The sequence below is a fragment of the Castanea sativa genome, chromosome 5 (genome assembly GCF_040712315.1).
Source record: "Castanea sativa cultivar Marrone di Chiusa Pesio chromosome 5, ASM4071231v1".
In the NCBI taxonomy this organism is placed as follows: Eukaryota; Viridiplantae; Streptophyta; class Magnoliopsida; order Fagales; family Fagaceae; genus Castanea; species Castanea sativa.
The window spans coordinates 43,946,737-43,965,646 of record NC_134017.1 but is presented as its reverse complement, the minus strand read 5'-3'; the positions used below and the strand labels follow the sequence as shown (position 1 = coordinate 43,965,646).

The following is an 18,910-nucleotide window of genomic DNA, read 5'->3' as shown; positions in this document are numbered from 1 at the left end:
TGACCTATAAAATAAATTCACATGTTTGAGTGTTTAACAAAAATCATATGTATGCCGATTGATGACTCTAATAGTAGTAAACCCTGTCATAGCACATTAATGTTTAATTAAAATATAAGCAAGTGAGAGGGAGGTTGCTGTTTTGGAAAGGAAACGACAAACGAGAGCACTAAATTTCTCTGGGCCATAAAGAATGAGGACAAAGTGTTGGCTGAGCAAGTAAAGAAAAAGTGAAAGATCAACGAAAAGATCAAGAAGCATTACAATGAGATTGAGTTTGGCTTGGTGTGGTCTATATTCTATAAGAACATTCAGTGTAGTTATTTTAAGAACGTCTTTAACATAAGGGGAGCAGAAAAGTTAGAAAAGAAGAGCCTTTAATTGTGATTTTTTTTTCCCTCTATTTATAGAGGTTGGAATGGTTAAAAAATAAGCTAAATGAGATCAAATACAAATTGGAATGCGCCTTTATCTCTTAAAAGTCGAAAAAGATAGGTTTTATCTCAGTCAAGGGGTCCCCGGGCTAGGCCGAAAGTTTGGGCCAATCGGCACTTACCATGTGCCGATCAGCACTTCAAGAGTAACAAATGGCCCTCTTGGGTGCCAAGTCCGCGTCTGGGTTTTGGTTCAATTTAGGCTCCCTTTTGTTCTCATGCAACTAGGTCTATTTTTGACACTAACTAACAACCAACCACAAATTGTTTAATTAATTTTAATTGTCTAACCAATCAGAATTAATTTAAAATAATCATGCGTCATCGGTTCCACTCAATCAAAATGCATGTAGATCATGAAACTTTGATCTCGTGATATCTTTCGATTTGATGGTCTGATTTGGGAATCAGACTTACCGAAGCGACGGTTAGAATCTCAAGATCATTTTTATGATATGTAATGAATTAATTAATGCATATAATGCATCTCTAAATTTTGGGAATATGAATGGTCACTCTAGTCATCTTCCAAGATTAAATTATGGGTGCGGAATCAAGTGTCTAAAAGTTATAACCAATTTTTAAACTAAACTTTATCAATTTTTTAATATTAAAAAACTACCATGTCACTTAAAAAATGTCACGTCATTGCTCCATTAGCCACGTAAGCAAAAACACTAACGGAAGTGAACACGAGAATCAATAGTACTTGATTTTTAAACTTTAAGGGCTAAGATTGCTCATTTGAAACTCCAAAGACTAAAAGAATTCACTAAACAAACTTAAGGGACCAACAAAATAGTTTCACCATTTCTCCTTCCCCATCAAATTAAAACAGCCAAAAATCTCCATGTATTTCTCAACTCGTCATCTCCTATTTTAGGAATTCTTTTCCTAAAATGAATTGCACCAATTATTATTACAATCACTTATTGTCACTAATTAATAACACGCCTTTTAAATAACTCTTTCTATCTTAATTCCTTATTGACATTTTCATACTAACAGTTCTTTCCGAGTTCTAATCTACTCTCTCTCTCATCCATTTCTATGCCTTCTAGTTTCTTTCCTTAGATTGTTCTCTTGGATTCATATGATATTATTGTAGAATTTCATTCTAGGTAAATAAATAGTTGTTGACCTGTGTGATGCACGAGATAGCTTCTTTTTTTGAAAAAAAAATAAATAGAGTCCTATTTGAAAAAACTATTAATTAAAAGTTAATAGAAAAATTGTTTTTGAGTTTAAAATAGTTTCCCATAGGTATTATATAGGTCTCAACCAAGTAGGATGCATATTTTAAATAGTAAAAAAGACTATAATGGTGAGCGGTGACTACTTTTGTTTTATTATCTATCTAAAAAAAAATTGATAGGATATAAACAAATAAATTGTAGTAGAATTTGAATAGTTTTCCATAAGTATTGTATAGGTATCAATCAAGTAGGATGCATATTTTATTTTAAATAAAAATTAAAAAGGCCGTAATAGTGGGCGATGGCTGCTTTTGTTCTATTATTTATCCAAAAAAAGAAATAGAATTTGATTGGATATGAACAAATAAATTGTAGTAGAATTTGGATTGTAATCAAATTAAGAATTTTTTTATCAACTTAAAAATTATAGGAAAAAAAGATAATACTAAAAAAATTATAAATTGATAATGATGTGACAAGTTTTGGAAAAGCTAACAAAAAGTCAACGATTTCAGTTTTATAAATATATAATGATGATAATAATAATAATAACAACAACAACAAATCACTTTCTAAAATCTAATTAACGAAAACTTACAAGATCCACACATCCCGAAGCATTTGAATTCAAAGTTTGAACATAGACCCACACTAGTAACAAATTCAAAGTTAGCGCCATGGGTGGTCGGGCAGAGGATAGGTACGGTGGTTGGCGATCTTTAGACAACGGATCAGTTTTGCTGAGTTTGCTTTTTAATGGGATATTGTCTTAATTCTTTAAAAAATATTTGTCAAGTCACTTAAAAAATGCCACTTAGCACACTTTATTGCTCCATTAGCCACGTCATTAATGGAAGTTAATAGAAAGACCAATGATACTCATTTTTTAAACTATAGGGACTAATAGTGCTCATATAAAACTTCAGAGACTAAAAATGCTCATTAAGTAAACTTTAAGGACTAATAGTGTATGCTCAATCTGCCAACTCCGTCGCCCACTCTCTAGCCCGCTTTGCTTATTGTATTAATGATGAGATTATCTGGTTAGAGGAGTCCCCTCAACCAGCCTTAAAAGCTCTGTATGTTGACTCCAATTAATTATTAATAAAAAGTTGTGGTTTCCCTTTCAAAAAAAAAAAGACTAACAGTGTAGTTTCGACAAGATAAATAGCTCAAATAAATATAAAAACATACTTAAGTTTGTACCTTTAATATTAGCCTGAACCAACAAGATTATTACATGTTATTAATTTCAAATTGAATTTTAAATTGGATCAATCAAATTTTTTTGCTACAAAATTAGACAAATCAAAATTAATTGTTCACAATCAAGCTTATCAGTGTGGATGCCATCTTTTACCGTTGGAATTTGATTCCTGATGGTCCAATTGAGGTTTGTGACTAGCCTTTTGATTTAGGTCAATTTGGTTAGCAATAATTGAAAATCCTATGGTTAGAATTAAGATGCTATCCTTTTTCTCAAAAAAAAAAGAAAAAGAATTAAGATGCTATCCTTAGATGTAAAATTATACTTTTGCCCTTCAAATGAAGTTAAATGTTTGTTATAAAATGAAGTGTCAACAATTATATCTTTTGAGTTATTGCTACTTGATAAACTAAACCTAATATTTTAAAGTGTTTTTTTATAAAAAGGTAAAAAGAAAAAAAGAAAAAGCAAAGATAGTAATATTTTAAGAGTTCATCTTTGTATTAAAAAGAAAAAAGAAAAAAAGAGTTCATCTTTATATATTTTTTTTTTAACATAGACTTTATACTAGAATAAAGATTAAATGGTCAAAGATTTTTATAAAAAATATAATATTATCCAGGTATTATTTTTAATAAATCATCTTTAATTATGTAAGATAAAAGTTAAAAAATTCTTTCTCAAAAAAAAAAGTTAAAAAATTTTAATAGCCAATATTATATTAAGTATATTATTATATATTTATCCATTTTACTTCAAACATGCCATAAAATTTTTATTTTATATTTTTTTAACGTATAATCGATTTACATTTTTAATATGAATTAAATTTTGTTTAATTTTAATTGACTACCCCAAATCACCAATTGATCCACTGGTTGAGTTACTAACCCTAAGAATCCAAAACCTACAAAGAGTTTAACTTCAATTTAGATTATAAAATATGTTACTAACTACAAATTTTATGATGTTTTCAATGGTTTGCCTTAGTCTTGTAGTTTAACAGGTATTCTATATAATATAATGTTTTTAACGGAGACATACATATCAAAATAAATAAATAAAGGGTTCCGGTCTACTTTCCACAAATTCTCAACGAACATAACTAAACTTATTCATTTTGGTGATAATTTATCTCTATACGAAGAGGGTTTGAAAAATTAGTTATTTCCTTTTTGACTTCCAAAAATACCCATAATTTAATTAACTTATCCTTATTCCTAAAACATAAAAAAATGAGGCCAAAACCGCAAATTGACAAAAATTAAAAACAAAAAATCTAGGGCTTGTTTGGTTTGGCCATGACTCAGTTTTCATAACTCAATACTCAATACTCATAACTCAAACTCAAAACCCATAACTAATAACCCAAACCTCACTTTATCTCAAAAACTCCAAAAGTATTGTTTGGTCACATAACTCAATCACATAACTCACTTTTTGCCACCATAACTCATATTTCAGAAACTGGAAACACTAAAATTCTGTTTTCAATTTCCATCATCTATCACTCAAATTTTGAGTTTTGAGTGATGGAAACACTACCCAAAAACCAAGCCAAACAAGATTTTTTTCAGTGGGACCCGTGCGTTTTGGAAACTCAGTGATGAAAACTGAGTGATATCACTTAAAATCATGGTAATCCAAACAAGCCCCTACCGAGTAAAAACTCCCCACAAGTTGAGTAAAAAAAAACTTTGTAAAAAACTCTACTTAAAACAAACTTCTCACTACTCCATATATACAACCAATGTTCTATAAATAAATAAAAAATCTCACACTCGTTAAAAAAAAAAAATCTCACGTTTTATAAAAAAAAAACTACCCATGTCACATGATGATACACAAGAATCAGTAAACTAAGTGCTCCAGACTACGATGACAACTTGAAGACCTAAAGACCACAAACAAAAAAAAAAACCCTGTCAAGGATGATCAGGGTGAACCAGCCAAGGATTCTCCGACGATTAAGTTAGTTTTCTCTTTAGAACACAAGGATGGTGAGTTAGTGACTAGTAAAATGTACCTTGGGCCGATGGGGTTAGATCCTTTTTATAGAGAGTTTTTAATGGGTCTACTTGTTCAAATCCACTACCATCATGGGAGATGTGTGTGGTAAGTGGAGAAAATGGAGCAAATTTTGGGGGAATCCTCCCCACGTTTTGCATATACCATGGTCTGATAGCTCAGTATTTGTAGAGAAAATCCTTTAAAAATTTGTTAAGTGTTATTTGGTCGTCCATGTCTTTGAGTGATATGAATGACCAGGTCACTTTTGATGGTCATAACACTTGTGGAAGGATCCTATTCATATCCGTGATGCTTTTGTTGGGTTTCATTTCTTGTAAAACAGTTTGGACATAACTTGGTCATGGACGACCATTATTGATGAATAAAACTTAATTTAATCCACCATCATCACATAAAAAATACATATATTATGAATCAGTAACTCTATAACATTTTATAATATGTGAATTATATTAAAGTTGTTATAAAAATTTTAGTTATTAATGGAAAATTATGACAATAAATCCAAAAAAATAGTCTCATTGTAAGTGCGAAACATATGTGATAAGGCTACTATTAATAAAAGTGAAAACATTTTTTTGGTCTTTACATTTTGAGATTACGGTCAATTTAGTTTATACATTTCGATAGTAGTCAATTACATCCTTATTATTTTCAACTTATACTTAATTTGGTCCCTATATTTAACTCACTAACCAAAAAAAATATCTATATGGCAAATATTGTGCACAATTGTCATACATGTGGTCAATAAAATTATAATAATAATAATAATAATAACAATTTAATTACTATTAAAAAAGCCACGTCAATCATTAAAAAAATCCCACATCAACAATTAAAAAAAATTCATGTCAGAAAAATAAAACACCAAAAAAACCACCTAAATGGCCATCCGCGGAAAGCAAAAACCTCTCTTTAATCTGTATTTGTATTACTATTAGGCCTAAGAAGAAGTGTAACTTTTATTTTTTGGGCTGGGCTGGCTTAACGCCTAAGCTGAATTTTTTTTAATCAAGAAAAATGTATGTCTACAACACTTTCACAATAAATTTTAAGTGACAGATTGTTATTAGTTGTTAAAAGTAGACAAAAAAATAATTGCAATTGTAATTCAAATAAGAACCAATAACAACTTCTCACCTATAATTTATTATAAAAATGTTATGAAAATATAGTAAACATAGCAATAGTCTGTTAATAAATAAAATAAGGAAAATGTTAACAAGCACCGGTTAGTACTTGTTAAGGTTTCTTTTTTTGTGTTTCACTTAAAAAAGAAAAAAAAATTGCCAAAAAAATAATAAAAAATTACCAAAAACTGAAAAACTACTCAAAGTTAAAAAAGTTATCTAAAAAATTAATAAAAATGGTGTTGGTGTCCATTATCATAACCCATAAAATAATAAAATAAAAATAGAGGCTTACAGGTTAAGCCAGCCCAGCCCAAAAAATTTAAAAGTTACGCTTCTTCTTCGGCCTAATAGTAATAGTAATACAAATACAGATTAAAGAGAGGTTTTGCTTTACCTACTTCACTTCTCACTCCACTCACTAAAACTTTTCATTTCATTTTTCTGCTTTTGTTTTTTGTTTTTGTTTTTGTTGTTATTTCTTTCACTACCGCCATGCCCATCACTGCCTTCGGCGCAAACACCGAATTATCACGGTGCGTCGCTGGTCTAATGAGACCACCGTCCGATCAGAACCTCGCCCCAATCCAACGGTCCACACGAATAAACTGCGCTTTTGATAGGGTTTTTAATGGGTCTCAGCCGCTAAGACAGAGTACGAGGAACCACAGGCGGCGTGTGCTGTCGGTGTCGACGAAGAACAGTGCAAATGAGAGTGAGAGTCTAACGTACAAGGAGGCAGGTGTGGACATCGATGCTGGCTCCGAACTCGTTCGTAGAATCGCTAAAATGGCACCTGGTATCGGCGGCTTCGGTGGTCTTTTCCCTCTCGGTATGTATGTATGTATGTTTGCTTTATTTTACTTAAATTTTACATGTTCTTGTATTTTGTGAAATGCTCTATTTATTTATTTATTTTTGGGGGGTGTTTAACTTGAATTGAATGTATGTGTTGCAACGTGGTTTTTTGTATTGTGAATAGGTTGTTGGAAAAAAAAGGAAGTTTGTTTTGTATTATGAACTGACTTTTGGTACGCTAGTTGTCAATCAGGACAGAAACATAGGCTTATGAAATGTTTTTTTTTTTAAATAATTTTTTTTTATGTGTTTATATTAGATTAGGCGAGAGTGGTACGGTAACTTTACTTTTGTTTTTTGGCCAAAATCCAGATTACAACAACCCTTTTAATATTGAGTGAAAATTGTCAATTTCGTTTCTAAATTATAGTTTTAGTCATAAGTTGGTCCTTCTGTCCATTGCAGACTATAAAATTGCCATTAAGTCCAGTAAAACTGTGTCATATCCCGGTGAGTTTAGTAAATTGACAGGAATGTTAAAGTTCAAGGACTTAACTTGAAGGGTGAAATTTGGCTTTTAACCTTTTTTTTTTTTTTTTGGCAAATAAATTATGGAAGATTGATATCTTGATTTTGTTACTTGTGTTTGCTTTCTTAAGTTAATTATGGAGTTGTGATGTACAGATGTGTACTGGTGGGTGGTCCTGTTTTGATCTAAGTCCTTTGTGATTTTTGTGGTTGAAATTGAACTTTTTTGTCAAGTTGGTCATCCTGCCCATTGCTTCTATAAAATTGCGTTAAATTACATTGTATAATGTATCTGAAGAGTGGCAGTTTCATAGATGTCAATGGATGGGAGAACTAACTTGACTGGAATGCAAAAGTTTCTGGATTAAAATGTCAAAAAATAAACTTGAGGGAAGAAATTGATTCACCCAAACTTGAAGTATGTAATTTGGATTAAAGTTATTTTGCGTGTTTGTGCGTGTGAATGAATTATGGAGTAATTGACAGCTCAATTTTATGACTCGTGTTTGGTTTCTTAAGTTAATTATTGAGTACTGATGTGTACCAGTGGGCAGTCTTGTTTTGACCCCAAGTCCTTTGTAGTGTCAAGCAGCATGGCTAGGATTCCTAATATTCATCCTCTTTCTGTATTGTAATTTTATCCGCTTGCATCTCTGTGTTTTTTAGTTTTTGGGTTTAATAAATTATCAAATGAACATGTGTTTTTTTTTCTTTCTGTCTTTTAGATAGATAACTTACAAGTCAAATAAGTAATTCATTTGGCTATTTTAGCCAGGTAAACTCTCATTCTTGTTCCTGCTAGATCCAAGCCAAGAAAACTTGAGGATAGTTGCTGATTTTTGTCTTCATTTGGTGTTCTTTTATAAGAAAATTTTGTTGTTCCATGTTGGGCCTGGTTGCTCTGAGTTTTTAAAGTTTGCTAATCTATTTTCCATGGACAGGCGATTCATACCTTGTTGCTGGTACAGATGGTGTGGGAACTAAACTTAAACTTGCTTTTGAATCTGGAATTCATGAAACCATTGGGATTGATTTGGTAATATTTGATATCAAATTTTGTTAAATCATTTTGTTAGTATTTTTCTAATGCACTTTTTCTTGCTTCAGGTTGCAATGAGTGTCAATGACATTATTACTTCTGGAGCAAAACCACTTTTTTTTCTTGATTACTTTGCTACTAGCCACCTAGATGTTGACCTTGCTGAAAAGGTACAAACAAATGTGCATAATTGGACTAGGTTGCATGGGTCACAAAAATTGTAAATGTACAAAAGCATAAGCTGATTTGATCTTTCTGTTTTCTAATCTAGGTTATAAAAGGCATTGTAGATGGTTGCCGACAATCTGATTGTGCCCTTTTAGGAGGAGAGGTACGTGGCTTATTTTATTTTTATTTCCTTTTTAGTATCTTGAAAAATTTGCTTGTGTCAATGAGTGCTCTCCATTTAATATATCATTTGGTTTACTCCCCAGGGGTAGGTCCAAAGGACCCTGCCTTGGCAATAGGTCTGAAGGATAAGGCATTCTAAGTATTTTGTGTTTTGACTGTGACAAAATTTTACAAGCTGTGAATTATAATGGGAGGGAAAATCATGCATCTAACTGCTCTTATAATTAGTATATTAATCTAACGTCCTGTTTGTGTCCTTTTCACATTAATGGGTCTCAAATGAGATAGTACTTGGAATTAATCAGTTCAAATGTTGCAACTATCTAATGTCGGCAGATTGTATGGTATGTGAAAGTGCTAGCTAGCATTTTATTCTGCTTTGTGGGTTACTTCATGATTGTAGTACAAGAGGTACAGGGCTGAAGTACTTGGTTATGGAGAGGAAAGAGAGGGGGGGAGGGGAGTGGGAAGGGAGGTATTTTTCTTAATAAGACAACAAATTTGAGTGTACTCATCTTATTATACCATCCCTCCCAGAATACGATGGATGTGGCCATGGCACACTTATACAGTTAGTTGATTGTGAAAATCATGTGTTTCACCATTTATGCTGCTTATTCAATTTACTGGACTGTGTGTCCTGACTGGAGAGAATTAGCTTCTTACATGGTTTTAGTGAAGTTTGATTACATTTAAAACTATTGTGGTCTTTTTCCCTCTTTTTTTTCTTCTCCATCCCCCCTCCTATTTGGATTAAAATTAGAGCGATTATTCATATTCTTTAACCTCTAATGTGCGTTTCATGGGTTTTGAATACCTTTCAGACTGCAGAGATGCCAGATTTTTATGCAGATGGTGAGTATGATCTCAGTGGTTTTGCTGTTGGCATTGTAAAGAAAGATTCAGTTATTGATGGGAGAGACATTGCGGCTGGAGATGTCCTTATTGGCCTGCCATCCAGCGGCATTCATTCTAATGGTTTCTCTCTAGTAAGACGGTTAGTGTTTTCTAAAAGTCTTTACTATGCGATTGTTACATCTAATGAAAATACTTTGTTAAATATTTGAAATAATATTTGCTGAGGTATTTCAATACATGATGCTTTAGTCTGCCAAATTCCTTGCTGATATGTACTGCTATATTTTCACAGGGTTCTAACTCGAAGTGGCCTTTCTCTGGAGCACAAACTTCCTGGTGAAGATGTTACATTAGGCGAAGCTTTGATGGTCCCAACTGTTATCTATGTTAAGCAGGTAACTTATTGCCCTCTATTTTACATTATACAGTTCAATATTGTCTCGTTGCTTAGTCTGACCAATGTGTTTTCCCCTTTCCTTCAAAATTAGGTACTTGACTTAATAAGCAAGGGTGGGATAAAGGGGATTGCCCACATCACAGGTGGTGGTTTCACAGACAATATACCTCGAGTGTTTCCAAAAGGGCTTGGTGCTGTCATCCATAATAACTCCTGGGAAGTCCCAAGTGTGTTTAAGTGGATTCAAGAGGTAAAATGTATTCTTCGTGTTGGAAATATTGAGAAAAGATGAAGTGATTGTTGGCAGAGTACTTCTGTCATCCGTATAGTTTTCTTTTTTTTTCATTGTCTGGTTTTCTTCAACTACCTATACATTTTTCTTGAAAACATAAATAATTTTTTTTCTTTTTAATTAGGCGGGAAGAATTGAGGATGCTGAGATGAGGCGGACTTTTAACATGGGCATTGGGATGGTTCTAGTTGTGAGCAAGGAAGCATCTTATAGAATACTTGATAGTGGAAATGGAGCTTATAAAGCATACCGGATTGGTGAGGTTGTAAGTGGTGAAGGAGTGCGCTACCATTAAATTGTTGTATTATTAGTGTTGTACGCTGTTTTTTTTTTTTTTTTTTTGGTGAAGTGTATGCTGGTTTTTTGTATGCATTAGATGAGATGAATTATATAGTGAGTTGCAGCATAAATTTCTGTTGTAATTCATGGATGAAGGAATTGGTCACATCATAGCTGTTTTGTAGACTTCATGACTTTTAATTACCAACAATTGGTGGTTTTGGTTGATGGCTGTGAGATGAATTATATAGTGAGTTGCAGCATAAATTTCTGCTGTAATTCATGGATGAAGGGATTTTTCACATCAAAGCTGGTTTTGTAGGACTTCATGACTTTTAATCACCAACAATTTGGTTGATGGCTGTTGAAGGTCAGTTTCTCAGTAGGACATTGTACATCAGGGATGTGAAGAAATTATTATCACATACAAGCTGTATGTGTAACTTCAAAATTATAACATTCAGTGATCATGGATAAAAGCTTAATGGCTGTCAATAGTAGATTGGTATCTTCCAAGTTCTCTTACGTTTTGGTCTTGCTTTAAGTCGTCAAGGGGCAAATCATTAAAGCACTTTCAATTTAAGTTTGTATAAGATATTTATTTCTGGTTAGTTTCAGGAATTTGCCAATTACCATCAAGATTAATCTGGAGCTTTAAATTTCTATACTCTTCTCAACCGCTTGCTCTGTTGGTTGTGAAGGATAACCAGAATAGCTAGAGACTGGCTACTGGAGTTTGTAGGAAAACACAAATCCAAATTTCTCAATTTATTACCATGAAGGTGTAATTGATCTAGCAATCAACTCAAAATAGTGTCAAAATGTGAGATGCCCAAATTAGTTTTGTTCCCTCCCAACCACAAAAATAATAATAAATAAATAAAATAAACTCACGAATAAAGGATAGACAAAAGAAAAGAAAAAAGAAAGGAGAGAAAATGAAGACTTGGTGGGTACTCGTTCAATGGTTTCCCTTGTTCTCAACATGCTCTTTTCGCCTTCAAATTTTGTCCTGATACTGCTCTCTTACCGTTTCTGACTGTCACAGTAGAACCTGTGACATTCCTAGCAACTTTTGGCCTTTCATTGTCAATTCCCCTAATTTCCCACTCAAGTTCTTCGGCAAAAGATCTTTCTGTTCTACTGTTATTAACTCCCCGGCGGGAAAAACTACCATCACTTCTTGCATAGTCATCTGGTAAATTCTGCCATTCTCTCTCATGAGCAAGGGGTGCTCTCCTTTCATTTAACAGTGGTTTACCTACCAAATTCTGCGCATTGAACGTCCTCATTTCTTGCTGGTTCATACAAGCTGCTGATTTTCTTAAGATTTTGCCTGTGTGTTGTGCCTCCATTTGCAAAACCAAGTGCTGATATTCTGTCCCATTGTTCTTGAACTCACTGGACTGGCTGTTGCTCCAGATTATATTCTGATCAAGTCGAGGATGAACTTGGCTTCTGGGGTTCAAGCTGTGAGCCTTTTGAAGCCTTTGTTTATTGCGTGCTCTCTCTTTCTCTGTCCCTAAGCGATTCTTGCACTGAAATTGTTGCTGCCAATTGTCAAAGCCACGAGGATAGCAACAAATGCTGGACTCCTCAAGTAATCTGGGGATGAGATTCTTTGGCGGATATCTGAGAGGAGGAGAAACTATTAGAGGAATCTGATTCTGGTGAGCCAAAGGAACCCATGGAACTTCCCTTCTTTTAGAACTAAATCTCGTAACCGCCGGTTTCTGCTCTAGGCTCCTACTAGGAGGATCTGACTGTATTATGTCGAACACATGTGCGGCTGGTGCAGGTATGTTTTCTTTACACTACTTCTCACTCTGAGCCTTGTTTCTGTCAGAAATTGTGTTTGTAATATAATGGTTATACTAGAAATAAGGTGGCATTAGAGAATAAAATCCATTTGTACCAGCTGGGTTAACAGTTTGAAATGTTGAAAAATTAGACATATAAACAACCTATAGATATGGAAATGTAGTTGAGTAAAAGAGAGAACATGTCTTGAATTTTCATTATTCCACATAACTCAGCCTCGTTCAACTAATTGCTTAATTGTCATCGGTTTGTTAAATCAAGTAAAAAACACGCCAAAAGACTCGTAGCTTAACTAGTAATTTTTTTTTTAACCAATAAATCCCCAATTCAAAATTCCCCACAAAGAAAAAAAAATTAAAAGGAAAAACTGATAATCTTCTTAAAAGTTTTACATTAACACTATAAAGACAATAAAACAATAGGAGTACCCAACATTTTTTTCATTTTGTCTAATAACCAGACAGTTACTAATAATTGCATTTGAATATAAAAGCTAATAGGAAAAGGCACCTTTTGTTGGAAAGGGGTATTAAATCTTGGTCGAGTTTTCTCCAGTCAATGCCTCGTTCCTGGAGAACAACTTCTCTGGGTCTTGCAGAGCCAAATGGGTTTGTTTTCTTCTTCTGAATCTGATGCGGCTGAGCTTGAGCTTCTTCTTCTTCTTCTTCTTCTTTCTCTACCTCATCTGCCCATGAAAAGGCCGCAAACCCATATTTGCTTTCACTTTCCATCTCTTTCTCTCTCTTCCTAGTCTCAACGGCTATACAACCATTTGAATTTCAAAAGTTAGAAAGGGTGGTTTATTATCCCTTGTCCGTGACAGAATTTAAATGAAGTATAGTATTAAAACTGCCAGCTGTTCCTACTAAATTTAGAAGAACATGTCACCTGCCAATAGTGCATATGCAATCCTGCCATATATAAGAGATTTATCCAATAAAAATAAGATGCATTAATTAAAACCATCTAAGCAATTGCAATTTGCAACTCACACTAACTAAACACGTTTTAGTTGTACTTTTGTTTGTGCAACCAATTAGGATATAATCCCCTCCCATTCGATCTTCAAATTCCTTTCAATCTTTATTTAATATTTAGATGTAAGATACATATGTGATGTTTAAAAAGCAAATAAATGTAATGTGAGCTTAAAATTGGAGGGAATTGGAAAACTTAAATGGAGTAAATTCATTCTTTCCCCGAAAATAGAATCCCATTTCACACATTGCTCAAAATGCCAACATAAATGCTTCCTAATCCTCGTTACCATTTAAAAATGGAATGGAATGAAATGAATAAATTATAAAGAAATGGAATAAAATGAAATGATATAATTTTGTTTGGATATTTTAAAATAAAGGAATTGAAGGTAAGTATCATTTTTTTTTTTTTTTTTTGGAGTAACATAGAGGGAAATTAATGAAATCATTTTATGATAATATTATTATTGCACTCCTTTTTTTTAGACTAAATATATAGGAGTATATTGGGAGTTTTAGTTAAAATTTTATTAAACTTATTTCATTTCATTCTAATTCCTCCCAATTTTGGAGAAAATGAAAATTTGAGATTTTGACAAAATAGAGAGGAATGCATGTTTTTTCTTACCCATTCCATTCTCTCTCACTTATTAAGTTTTCAAATACAAGAATGACATTTACATTCCCTTCATTAAAACTCTCAAACAAGGAAATGAAAAAATTATTCCAAAATAGTTCATTTTATTATATTTCATTCCATTCTGGATCTAGTATCTTTAGTATGAAAACTATGTTATTCCTTTTCTTTCTATTGTACAACAGAAACTTGCATTCAGGGATTTTAATTGACAAAAGCCATCTTTAGCAAAGCCTTTCTTTAATTGACAAAAAAGGTGAAAGTTGAGACAAAATATAACATTGAATTCTTTGTCCAACATTTATCGTTCCAATGAGTATTAGACAAAGAATGGGAAGTTGTTGATACCATATTTTGTCCAACCTTAATTAGCATGTCAAAACACTTGAAATTTGTATTTTTGGTTGCAAGAAAATAGAGAACTACATGGAAAATGTCTTTTCATCTTGCAAGCATTGGATAAATCATTTCAATGATTCAAGAGTTTAAAATCCCAAACTTGCTGCCTTTGGCTAAATTTGACCAACAATGACTAAACCCTAATTGGGATTAGTAAAACATTTGACCAAAAAATACTACCATTCGATCGAGGTAAATTTTTTTCCACTTAAAGATTATAAAATTTTCTTCAAAACAATATTTCACAAGTCAAAATCAGAGTTAAAACGGATGAAATATCAAGAAAATGTTAAAACCCTATTAAAAATACTTTTTTCAAGCACACAAGTTGTTTTTGGATTTTTTTTTCTCACAATAAACTTTACAAATACAAAAACAATGGGTGAAAACCACTTGTACCATATTGAAGTATAATGGGTAGCTACTCCTCATAAAAGAGACTCGACGATATCACCTTCGGATTAGGAGGAATTAATTTTCAAAGATGAGGTGGTAGGATCCCACATAGGAGCCGCCTACCCCCGAGGCGACAACCTCATGGGGATCCCACCCCTCTTGCTATTTTGTACAAATACTCCCCCCCTCCCCCCCTATTGCCTTAGAAAATCATGAAGAAAATCCCAAAAAACTTCCTACCTTATCCAAATTCTCTAGGATTTTCTCTAGATCTATTTTCTCTCTCATTCTCCCTAGAATAGCTCCCTAAATCCAAAAATTCTAGCCCCCCTCTTCTACTCCCTTTTTACCCTCCAAACCTATAGGTGAGCCTTCAAAATTTCTTCTTAGAGCTAGGGCAGTGTAGCTACTACCCTACTCCCACCTCCCTTTTTCTTTTTGGTTGTAATTACATTTTAAATCTATAAAATTTTTTACTTTTCATGCTTTTTTATTCCTTTATGCTCTTTAAATTTATGTCATTTACTTTTCTTGCTATTTACTTTGCGAGTTATTTACTTTTATGCCATTTAAATTATTGTGTTTTTTTTTCTTGTTCAAAGGTTGTGTTTTCCCTTATATTTGATATGTGTATATGCTATGTGAAGGTTTTTGCCTTCTTTTATACATAGACATACTAAAGCCCATTGATTTAAAAGAAAAGGCAACCTTACACCATGTTAAATATTTAATATGGTGAGTGGAGGCTTGTCCTTGTGCACCACCATTTTGGTTTGAAATGGGTATAAAGATCTAATTCAGGTGGGTCTTCCTAGTCTAAACCCTATACCCTAAATCAATATAATGAGTGGAGGACTAGCCTTGTGCACCACTATACTTGATTTTTCATGGGTATAGAGGTTTACTCAAAGAAGATTTTATTTACTTTAAAGTCATTTAAATTCATGCATTGTCTTCAAATTCCTTTATAGCTTTATATATTTACATTATACCTATATGCCTTTAAATTCCTTTATTGCTTTATGCATTTACATTCCTTTATAGTTTTATGTCTTTAAATTCCTTTATGATATATGTATTTACATTCCTTTAATGTTTTAAGTCTTTAAATTACGCATTTATATTAAGCCTCGTTTATTTTCCTTGTTATCTTCTCCTGGGTGCAAAGGTTCAAAGGTGTGATGAGATGTAGCATAAATTACTTAACACACCTACAAACACATAAATCTCATCACACTACTAGGATTTTCAATGATTGGAAGATGCAGCAATCTTGAATCAGTTATTAGGTGTGTATACATTAAATTGAAATGAATAAAAAATTATGATACTAAAGCCCCTCCCCCCAACAAAGAAAGAGCCTCAAAGCACGCATGAAGCTCGTGCAATGAGGCTAGTTACTAAACACCCCCCCTCCCCCACACGCACACACTCAAAATTTGGTTCAAACTTGGTTATAGTCAATGGCTACAACTTTCACTTAAAAACTTAACATATCTACATATTTTGAAAATCTAACTGTTGGATTATATGTTCTTTATGTTCTTAACATGTCTATCACGTTTTGTACTAATCAAATGTTAGTTACTATTTAATCTATAAACTTATTTTTTTTTGCATAATTTTTAAACTACAAAATTTAAATATTTGTTTGATGACATAGCTATTGATATTTGATCTTCTATAAAATTTGCAAGCATAGAAATATAAAAAGAACATGTAATCCAACAAAATTGTAATCAAACACTTGGCATGCATCTTAAGAAATTCATTTTCACATTTAAGATCGTCAATAAGTTTGTTAGACAAAACAAGTTTAGCATCCAAGTCCACATTCAAACATTTAAACTCCTTTAGTTTTTTAATAGAATGTTCAGCAAGTTTCTTATACTTTTCAACCAATTTGTTGGATTCACTGAGCTTAGCAATCAAATCATCATTTTCACAAATGAACTTGCTCAAATTCTCATGAAACTTCTTAACATTTTTCTTTAAGAGTTTGACATTTGGAATTTTAACAACACCCAAAGAGTTATGTAACATGTCATCACAAGCATGAAGATAAACACTCATAGATGCATTTTCACAAACACGTGGCATGTTACAATCAACAACATGCAAAGAAACACATAAAGCACTATCAATGGCAATAAACATAAAGGGTCAAGGATCACACTTAAATAATTAAACCAAAACAAGTGTATCTATTATGATACCAATTGAAAGCTCAAATAGTGTAAAACACTATAGTTTGTTTAGACCCCAAATTTTAAAAACACGGTTTGATTGCTTTTACTCTAACTTATCTAAGTACAGAACAAGAGTAAATTATACGCAATAACCGAAACTACTTTCTAAGCCATAACCACAGACAAACAACAATTAATATAAAGCTTAAAGAGTAATGAAAGAGAAATGCAAACACAAGATAACATCAAGATTTGTTATTGAAGAGGAATCAAAGAACTCGGAGAAAAACCTCTACGCGACCCTCCAAATCGAAATCGATCCACTAGTGAATAAGTTGGAGTGCAAGGATATCAAAAAAACCTTCTAAGCCCAATCTACTTAATATACTTGAGCCCTCCAAGCTCTAGCTACCAATGGACTTCTAGGCGTCTTGTCTTCACTAATTATCTGGATCCTGCAATATCGCCTGATTGCATCTGCCAAGCCTCACTGGCTTCTTTTGGCAAATTCCAAATGCTTCCCAAGCTCCAAAATACTCTTTACACTTTGAATAGGTGTGGACTGTGTTTGGGTACAAATCTTCTCTCAAGGTATAATAAAGGGAGAGGGAAAGAAGAAGAGACTACAAATGAATTCTTACTTGAGGATGAGTAGCTTTTTCTAAAATGGTGAGTGTGTTGTATAAACCTCTCTAAAGTTTTCTTCTTAATAGAATCTTTACATTTTTGTGGATAATGAGGGTATATATAACATGGGTGAAGGATAGGAAAGTCATTTATAAAATCCTCCCAGCAAAGAGTTTGTGTGTTGTGTTGGCGCGTGAAAGTCGTGTTGGATTTTCTGTGTTATGGGGTTTGAAGTTTTATCGAGTCTTTGTGCAAATTTCTAAGTACAGAGTAGTGTATATATATATATATGAACTACGAACATGTGCACAGATTTTATTTTGAGGAAAAAGGAATTTACCCCTTTTTTATTATTCTGTTCTCTGAATCTGAATCTGCTTTCTTGGGCTTCTGAGTATAATTAAAGCGGTGGAAGTTTTGGGCTGTGTTTTCTGTTCTCGGTTTTTGCAGTGAGTTTTTCTGGTATTCTTTCTGGGTGTTTGTCGGGGTCTTTGGAGTTTGGGGAACTGTTTTTCTGGGTATTTCGAAAAAGCATTCCAAAAGATAAGTCTCAATCTCACGAAGCCAGCTTTTGGACAAATAGAAAAGCCCAATCCACAGTATAGTATAGTTCACCACGGACCAAGGCCCGGGCTTTATTGTCGATTAGGGCCTTCTGCATTTCCAGTTACTCCAATTCTCCTCTCCTTGGATACTTTGGATTGGCTATTGATTCAGAAATTAGTGTCTCCATTGACCTCGTCACTTGGCTGATGGCTCATTACTAGTGGTTAGCCTCAAAAATTGGTGCATTGCTAAGGCTGGGGGAAGCATATCTAATACTAATCTAATGGAAATCCTGCTTTGAATTAACAATAACTTGGAATTTACTGAATTATGGTCATTGGTTGATGTAATATTGAAGGTTGGTGTGCCCTAAAGTTTCATGGTTTAACGAATTTTTGGGTTCATTTTAACGGCAACATGTTCTAACTTCTAAATAAATTTGCTTGCGACCACCTCCCTTTTAGTCAGATTAAATTCCCTGATTTTCTTGGCCCATAAAATTTTCTGCCATGTGTGTTCTTGATTTTTTTTTTTTGGTTGCTTTTCTTTGATACCCATGTTGAGCTCTTTGATGATTATGGTTGGTCTTGATGGGAAGATGATGTATCTTGAATGATTTTTGTGTTGGGTGTTTAGGAACTCATGGCCGCTGGATTTCATTTTACAACTTGAGTTCATTTTATTTGCACTCCAGTTGTTTGATAACACACCCCAATGAGAAGAATTTGGTATATACCTTTCATTAAACGCAGCATATTTTGATGAAGGTCAT

The 18,910-nt window shown here is 33.1% G+C and overlaps 1 protein-coding gene and 1 long non-coding RNA gene across 2 annotated transcripts; one reads left to right on the top strand and one right to left on the bottom strand.

The window, feature by feature from the left end:
- Window positions 1-6,401: 6,401 nt before the first annotated feature.
- LOC142636890 (phosphoribosylformylglycinamidine cyclo-ligase, chloroplastic) lies at window positions 6,402-10,852 on the top strand. Its single transcript, XM_075811178.1, has 8 exons — window positions 6,402-6,833; window positions 8,269-8,363; window positions 8,435-8,536; window positions 8,638-8,697; window positions 9,542-9,714; window positions 9,868-9,970; window positions 10,064-10,222; window positions 10,389-10,852. Exons 1-8 carry the CDS (start codon window positions 6,497-6,499, stop codon window positions 10,557-10,559), a joined length of 1,200 nt encoding a protein of 399 aa, XP_075667293.1. The 5' UTR covers window positions 6,402-6,496; the 3' UTR covers window positions 10,560-10,852.
- A 435-nt stretch (window positions 10,853-11,287) lies between these two features.
- Window positions 11,288-13,061, bottom strand: LOC142636891 (uncharacterized). The gene is made up of 2 exons (XR_012844425.1): window positions 12,875-13,061; window positions 11,288-12,382 (listed from the first exon to the last, which is right to left on the bottom strand). It is a non-coding gene; the product is annotated as an uncharacterized LOC142636891 (long non-coding RNA).
- Window positions 13,062-18,910: the final 5,849 nt, after the last annotated feature.

Excerpts from the sequence above, each read along its gene's own strand:
- LOC142636890 (XM_075811178.1), top strand. The coding sequence starts at position 6,497 with ATGCCCATCACTGCCTTCGGCGCAAACACCGAATTATCACGGTGCGTC. Across the intron at positions 8,364-8,434 it reads AAACCATTGGGATTGATTTG|GTTGCAATGAGTGTCAATGA; the intron begins GTAATATTTGAT and ends TTCTTGCTTCAG. Across the intron at positions 8,698-9,541 it reads GTGCCCTTTTAGGAGGAGAG|ACTGCAGAGATGCCAGATTT; the intron begins GTACGTGGCTTA and ends AATACCTTTCAG.